Raw genomic sequence first — 8,444 nt, 5'->3', positions numbered from 1 at the left:
TTTTTTTTTTTTTTTTTTTTTTTTGGTACTGGGGATCGAACACTTGCAAGGCCTCCCCAGGTATTCTTGGAGAAGGGAGGCAAGCATTTGAGAATGCCAGGTTCAACAGCTGCCAGTTCTTTTCTCAGGCAGGATTCCCACCTTTCAACATGTTTGCCTGGCTGGGCACACATTGAGTAATTTACAGTTCTCTAAAATATAGTCAGAGTGCTTTGGGACAGATTCTGCATCAGCCTAAAACAATATTGTCCTGCCAGATCTGCTGAGTCACTGTCTTGACAGATTTCTCGTTACCACACATCTTTCCAGCGTCCCTCCATCTGCTCAGACTTCTTCGGTCATAACTTGCTAGTTCGCTTGGTTAGTCAATCCACACAGTGGCTGGCGAGAGGGACTGATGTATTTTCTACATTCTTCTACTTCTCCTACCTCTTACAATTTACTGTGTTTACCTCATAGCCTCAGGAAGGATTGCCTTAGGGACACAGTATTTCTGCGAGGATCAGGTACCTTGAAATACAGCAGAGGCTCCTTGCAAAGGCTCCATTTCTAAAGGGTGCAATTAATCCTGGTTGCTCAGCCAGTTCCTTGATCACCTCCTCCCAGAGGCATTTTAAGAAATGGACATGTTGATGGTTGAACACTAGCTTACAGGGAGCAAAATCTAAAAGTCGTTTTGCTGGTTTTATGGGGGAAGAGGGAGAAGTCTGAAAATGACTGACTTAGAGACTGCGAAGACCCTTAGCTCATTTATATCCGATCAGACAACCGATGCGCTGGGGGCGTGACTCTCAGACTGGCTTCTGAGTACGTTCTTCCTGCCTATTTCATCATCGTCCACGCTCTTCTTTCCTTTTTAGATCTATGTGTTTTTAGGGGAAAAGGCCTGATGAAGAGAAAATGATCCAGAAGGATGTAGCTGAATATTGACTATGGGGTTAAAAAGCAAGCATCTGAACAAAAAAAGGAAGGGGCTGCGTGAACTCCCCTATGCCTTTGTCTCTCCTGCTGTTGCCTGATGGAGTTCTAACCTGTGAATCCTAACCGCGTGAAAGTTTTATTTCCTTCCGAGCCTCTGCTTTCCTGTCTCCCTCTCATCATTCCTCTCCAGCTCTTATACAGACAGCTCATTCCAGCCAGCAGAGCCCACAATGCCCTTCTCAGCCGTGAATGATGACTATAAACGTCCTCCTAGGGTCTCAGGGTTCACCCGGGGAACTTTAGGAGGCCTAGATTTGCAACTTGAACCATGCGTCCTTAATTTTTTTCCCTTTGGCTTTCTAGATTATTATTGATTTTCCTCTGCAACTTACTAGCTTCTGTTCAGTTCCGATTTGTCTGTGTTGAGTCAGGGTATTCCTGTGTCTTCTTCCACTTCCCCTCAAGAAGTTGCTTAGGTCAGTGAGAAATGGGAGGTGGGGAAGTTCTACCTGCAAATTCACTTTCCTGCTGGTCCCTACAGATGTATCCTGGGCTCTTTCTTGGCTGGTGGATCCTGCTGTGAACGCCAAGGAAAATCTTTGATTAGCTCTTCTATAAGTGGGGTGTGATAAGGAACCCTAAATGCTATGAATTACATGTTGTGGGCCCCAAAGATTCATATCTTAATGTGCAGTGGTGATCACACACACGCACACACACGCACACACACACACACACATCTATCTATCTATCTATCTATCTATCTATCTATCTATCTATATCACTGATCTTCACATTGTCACAAAAGGTTGGTAAAAGGAGATTTTCTCGACTCCCTTGTCCTGTCATCAGAGTGGAGGCTGAAGTGGTAACTGGGCTAGAGGGTACACTGCAATGTCCTGCCACTCAAGGGCAGAGCGTCGTCCTACTTCGTTTCCTGTTGCCAGCCCTGTTTAGATAGAGGCAGAGTGAGATGAGACAGAGACGGAGTGAATGGAGACAGCAGAGGGAAGAACATGAGTTCGTGTCCAAGACGGTCCTCGCAAACAGACGCTGGACTGTGATCTCCACATAGCAAGCAGACTGCACCTTGTGGCCGCCGTAGTAAGCGGGTCTGTGTCTGTTACATAGTAATCGTGTCCTGCTCTATTACAAGTCACCCTCAATTCCAGCAGGTTCCATTCATTTAATAACAGCTTTTTGGGCAGATAACATAGCTGTTGGAATAAATGGATATATCTACCATAGGAGTCATTTTGACTCCAGTAACATTAAAAGCTAAAACACATATATTTTGGAATCAAGGAAGTGTGCCAAAGAGGTGTGGAGAAGGATTCTGAAAATCATTGGGAGAAATACGGGTGATAGAAGTCATACTGTCAGATACTTAGTACAAAAGGGCTGCTGGAGAGAATCAGAAGACTGCCTAAGAAAGCCTGATACAGATAAAACAGAGAGGGAGACTTGTCCGCTTCATTATAATCTTAAAATTCATACTTCAAAGACAAGGGGAAATGTTATTATCTGCATTACAAGTATATTCTCTATTACTATTAATTGACACATAAAGATCACATATAGCAAAATGTAATATGTTCATATACATATATGTTGTGTAATGTTAAAATCAAAGTAAGCTGTCTGTCTTTATAAATGTTTATCATTTCTTTGCAAAAACATGCAAGATAATTTTTTCTAGGTTCTTCAAAATACACAATGTGTTATTGTCTATAGTCACTGTCTGGGCAACAGCTTCCCAGAATTTCTCTCTTCTCTCTGTTGATTTCATACTCATTGATCAAGCTCTACCCATCAAATGAATTCCTCAACTTTCAAATTTCCTTAAGTGAAAAACTTCTCATTAATTAATTGCATTAATTAATATTTGTTTGAGAAGAAATCTTCAGTTAAATTCAATTCTATAAGTCTTTACTGCTATCTATTTACTATGCTAGTAAATATAAAGTTGTAATGTTACATATTCCAGCTGAGGAATTTGGAAAATGGAAGTAAAAGGAACCATGAAACTGTAACTTTTCAATGGTAGCATAATTTGAATTGCAAATATTTGACAGACTAATTTAAAAAATAATATAATTATTGCATAATGAAAGATATACTGTGTTATATTAAATTCTGGAGTTCCTCCAAAAGACAAGTTCATTACATGAAACTTGGCCATTTCTTCTACTAGGTAAAGCCCTCCAATGCTTCCCATTGGTCTCAGGATAAAATTCAAATCTGCTCCTTGAGTACAGATTCAGGCACTTCTCCACCTACAGGGTCCTTTTCTAAACCTACAAACCAATAATAAAATCCAACAGTGAGTTCCCAGACCCATTGTCCTCTCTCCAGCCATTGTGCCTTTTCTTCTGCTGACTCTATTTTCACCCCATACCACTTATTCCTCAGAGCCTTCCACAGTGGCTGTCCTGATGGAGTGCTTAATAGCATTGCTGATGGGTGGATAGGCTGATTGAATGATGTACGAGAACCACTCAGTTGTTTACAGAGCTTAGGATCCACTTTATTTGTTCTTTTAATATGGGGAGAGGAATATTACCTGCTGTTTAAGAAGCAAGGGGTTAAGACCAGGAGACTACTGGTCTACCACATGGGGGACCTCCAGCTCTCACCTGTGTTAACTGGGTACGCAGAGATTTATCATTTACTGTGTCTGGGCTCTTCTTCTGCACAAAGAGGAACTTGCTGATCATGTTGAACTCTTATATCTCTCACTTCAGTGGTCTTTATGTTCCCATTCATTTTCTTAATGGAGTCTTAGTCATTTCCCTACCCACAATTATGACCATTCTTTACAACCTTTTGTAAGAAATTGCTTATGTGCTAATACCCAGCAACCTGCATGGCCGTCTGCGGGAATGCCATTCAAAACACAGCTTTCATTCTAGCCTGAGCTAGAAGGTAAACACAGATGAGCAACAGAGCAGCTCGAAGAACCAAATGCTTATTCATGAGGCCACCTGCTCATCCTTCTCAGTGTCATTCTGTAGTCATTGGGAAGGACACAGTCAAAGCTGTGAATTAACAGCTGAATGTGCTGGTCTCCTTCCTCAAAGGCCAGACATTGTCAAGTTTTGCATTTAATTTAATTTTTGCATTTTAATTAATTAATTAGCAGGGCCTTTGGATGGAACTATATCGCTTTTATTTTTTATTTTGAGACAGCATTTCACTAAGTCACTGAGTTGCCCAGGGTGGGCCTGAATTTGTGGTCCTCCTGCTTCACCTTCCAGCACTGCTGGAATTACAGGAAAATATTTAGTATTTTTGCATGTCATGTTGTTAATACTATGAACTTCCTTTTGTCCTCTCAAGATCTAAAATTTGGATATTAATCCTTTAGGCAGCTTGAAGTAGTTAAAGCTCTTTCTGAAGGTGTCTTGATTACACCTTGCTAAGGTCTTTCTGATATGGTTAATGATATCATTAGCAATAGATGAAAAAATAATACAACACAGCAGTGTGAGAAATAACACCTAATATGAACTTCACTTGAGTTCTCTGCTTACCTCTTGTGGATTTATTCTGAACTTTATATTCAGGTTACCTTCTTGTTCCCTTTAATTGAAGTTGCTTCATATGTTTGAAACTGCCCAATAAGACCTCTAACTAGGTTCTTCTCTTAGCTTCTTCACCTTTCGGTCAATCCCTGAAGACTCCTTGAGTTCAACTTACCGTCTTCTCACCTGCTGCCTGGCTGCTGAGGGCTGTGGCAGATTCCTGTCTTCATGTCCTGCCCTGCCTGCCATCTCCCAGCCTGTGCTCCCATCCAACTTCTCCACCCCATGAACACTGGGCCAAGTCCGCTTCTGAGCAGAACGGACAAATTCGGAAATTCCTTATCCATTGGCCACAGCATTGGTCGACACAGAGCCGCTTCTTTAGAGGAGGTTCCGATAGAACTTTCCAAGGTGTGGGCCTGATAGATCTCTTCTCTGTTTGTCTTTTGGGTCTTTTCTTTTACCTTTTCAATGAACACTCACTTCAATTTTTTTCCTCCAAGGATGAAAATATTACGGTTGAAATTTCATTTGCTGTTCCACTTGTGAAAAAAACAGGAGCTCTGCAAATTTAACTATGGATAAAAATAGCTCTGCTATCTTAAAGTCATTAAGTGAATGTAAAATGGCTCTTTGGGATCACAGGCTCTGTGTAATCTGGCATCTGTCACTGTCCTTCCAGCCTCGTCCAGAGGCCAGGCATTTGGAGCAAGGATTCCGTGCTTAATGGCACCTAGAGAGTAAGTGCTCCCAGGTGCCCGTCAAAGCTGCCACTCTCAACAGCTGTCGCTGAGTGACGCCGTGTCCCTCCACCCTCCATTGCGTTTTGCATAAACAAGTCTGCGGAGTTCTGCCAAGAGAGTCCTCCAGGCCTGCGCGCTCTGCCCCTGCCCAGCACCCGTGCCTCACCTGGCTTTGCTGTGCCCGTTCCAGCACTCCTCCTCGTTGGACGTGCCCGCTGTCACACTGTCGTCCTTGCAGATGGTATAGGGCAGTGCCGACCAGACCTTTTTAGAGAGCTTCAATTTCTCTTTTATGTCTGTGACCTGATCGAGAAACCAAGGAAAGTGAGTCGATATCCTCTGCAGGTTCTGCTCATTTCTAGACAAGGATGTAACGAAGGTGAAAGTTACAGAACTTGAGATGTGAGTGACACAACTGTTGTGTTTAAGAGATGGGATGAACAGGGGTTCATTGCCAATAGGAGCCATGCCCAACCCCAGTCTTCTGCTAGCCTCTGGCAGGGAGTGCTTAGGTAATTGGTTCTTTGTTTTCCTTTTTTCTGCCCTTCTATCTTTTGAATTGAAAACTTAGGAAGCATCTCACCTGGCTTCTGATCCCTCTTCTGCTGAGAGTCCCTACTGCAAACACTTAAGTATATGCCTTAGAACTCATTTGTCTGGGTAGCACCTGAATGCTCCAAAACAATGCACCGAGAGATGAAACACCTTCCCCAGTGGCCTACTTGTTTCTGCAAGAAAGAAATCTTGTCACTAATTCAGCTGCTGACAACTTCCACTCTAGTGCAACTGATGGGTGCATACCACACACACTTGGATAGTGAGCAGGAAGCCACACGCAATGCAAAATCTCTAGCACCCAAAGAGAGAAAGTCCTTTGAAATACCAGTGGGGGTGCAACACACAGCCTGAGCATGGCTGGCAGGAGCAGCTTGGTACAGGCTTTTGGGTGCTCTCAGGCTTAGCCCTGACTTGTTAGCTTTGACAAGGGTGGGGACAGGGACTCACTACCCTTTGGGCTTCATGATGAATGTGTTTCTTGATGTATCCAGAGTCTTGATTCCCTGTTCTGTCTGTGCAAACACTGGGGAAGCCATGGATGGACACAATACATCTGTTGTGACCTTACATATTCATATTTTTTGAACTTCTGACCCAATGTATCTCAGTATGTGACCTTATTTTGAGATTGAGTTTTTACCAAGGTGAAGAGTGAAAGTGAAGTCATTAGGATTGGCCCTAATTTGACATGACTAACATCTTCATAAAGAGGGGATATTTGGACACAGAGACATGTGGGGCACGGGGAGCACACAACATGGAGAACCACAGGAAGAGACAGCCATTTACAAGCCAAGGACAGAGGCCTGAAATGGACCCTTTCCTCACAGTCCTCAGAAACCTACTGCCAACACCTTGACTTCAGACCTCTCACCCCAGCACTGTGAGACAACACCTTCCTGTAGCTTTCTGTCATCCAGTTTGTGATACTTTGTTACAGCAGCCCCAGGAACTCATACAGATGCATGGGTGAAAACATTGGGGAAATATTTGAGGAGGATAGTCGTATAATCTTAAAATACCTCCCAAGGATTGCGTATTAAGTACAAAGGGAAAACTGATGACTTCGCAGTGCTCTGTGAAAGGCCAGCAAGTGATCAAAGTATTGTGGACTCCCCGATGTTTTGTGCCAAGAAAGACACAAGACAAGGCAGTCAGAGCCTATCCCCTGAATCTACTCGGAGGACTTCTAGATGAACTCAAACTGGGGATGTTTCAAATAACAGCTGGCCTCTAGTTCACAATGCCAGTCACACGGGGCAAGAAAATGTCACACGGTCTTTATTCTATGAGAAACCAGGATATAAATAATTTTAAGAGGAAAAAGAGAGATGGTAACAAACAGGGAAGCAGACTTTGTGAGATGGAAAGAGGATCTGGGGAGAAGAGCGGGAGAGGGGAAGGAAACATACGAGTGATCAGGATGGGATATGTGTATGCACCAGTGCTCCTCGATGGATGTAATTTCTATGCAACAAACATATACCAGCAATAAAATAAGAAAGACAAGTTGTAAGAATTATAAGACAAAACACAATTATTCTCAGGGAGAATAATTATGCAAGTCACATCTGATAAAGGATTTGTATTCAGAATATATAAACTCTAAGGAAAATAACAAAAAAGGGCAAGGAAAGACTGAAGATTTCTTTCAGATTAAGAAGTAGGAGGCATGATATTCAAATACAGCATGTGGTTCTGAATTAAACGTTAGGTAAAAAAATAATGGTCATTAATGGGCATTATTGAGACAGCGTGAAAACTTTGTATACTGACTCCTTATATTAGATAATAATGTTTATATCTGTTAAATTTCTTGAATATGAGATTATTTTGTGGTCATTTATGAAAATGTCTTGCTCTTAGGAGATACACACTAGGGTATTCAGAATGCTCCGTAATAATGCAATAATAATAAAGGATAAATATTAATAAGGCTATATACATGTATATAGAAAGTAAAGGTAGCAGTTTTAAAATAATTAATCATTTAACAATTAATGATGTGATAATTAGGGAACCTGGATGGAGAGTGACAATTTTTCTTAAAATGCAGTTTTGAGTAAATTTGAATTTTTTCCAAAGGTAAGCATGTGAGAAAAAAAAAAACCCTCACGTTTTATTTGTTCTGCACTGTATCTAGTTTGGTGCCCCTAACCTTCCGTAAGGGCTACCATTTCCTAGGCCACTCATCCCCACTCTTTTCCACACAAACCACCCAGGAAAAAATAGTGTCACGTATTTATATTTAGTTCATGAGATGATCACCATCTTTAGGATTGCCACATCGTCACACAATGTGACACACAGTGTGTTTTCTGTCTCACAACAATGCACAACAAGAATGAACATTGAAACTCTCACTTTCACGCTGTGGGAGTCTAAACCAGACATACAGATAAGAATACAATTGCACAAGGTCCCACTAGTATCTTCTCTTTTAATACTTGCCAAATTTAACTGGGAACTGTTGCGTTACTCATTTATTTTATTTTATTATTTTACTTTATGGTGCTGGTTATGAAACTCAGAGCATTGCACATGCTAGACAAGTACTCTACCACCAAGCTATATTCCCAGCTTTTTTTATTTTGAGACAAAGTCTTACTAAGTAGCCCAGGTTGGCCTTGTACTTGTCATCATCCTGCCTAGCCTCTGTTCATTAAAAAAAAAAAAAAAAAAAAAAAAAAAAAAAACA

General features: G+C 41.6%; 1 protein-coding gene across 2 annotated transcripts in view; it reads right to left on the bottom strand.

The window, feature by feature from the left end:
- Gpc6 (glypican 6) overlaps positions 1-8,444 on the bottom strand; it is a 1,098,597-nt gene that overhangs the window by 13,736 nt on the left and 1,076,417 nt on the right. For both annotated transcript variants that reach the window (XM_010630646.2, XM_010630653.2), the window contains one exon: positions 5,355-5,491. In XM_010630646.2, coding sequence (XP_010628948.1) covers positions 5,355-5,491 — 137 coding nt within the window. The remainder of the gene's footprint in view (positions 1-5,354; positions 5,492-8,444) is intronic.

This window comes from Fukomys damarensis, unplaced genomic scaffold, assembly GCF_012274545.1.
Source record: "Fukomys damarensis isolate Sample0158 unplaced genomic scaffold, DMR_v1.0_HiC HiC_scaffold_6, whole genome shotgun sequence".
NCBI classification, from domain to species: domain Eukaryota; kingdom Metazoa; phylum Chordata; class Mammalia; order Rodentia; family Bathyergidae; genus Fukomys; species Fukomys damarensis.
Note: the sequence above shows the minus strand (reverse complement) of the source record. Positions and strands in the feature narration are given on the sequence as shown.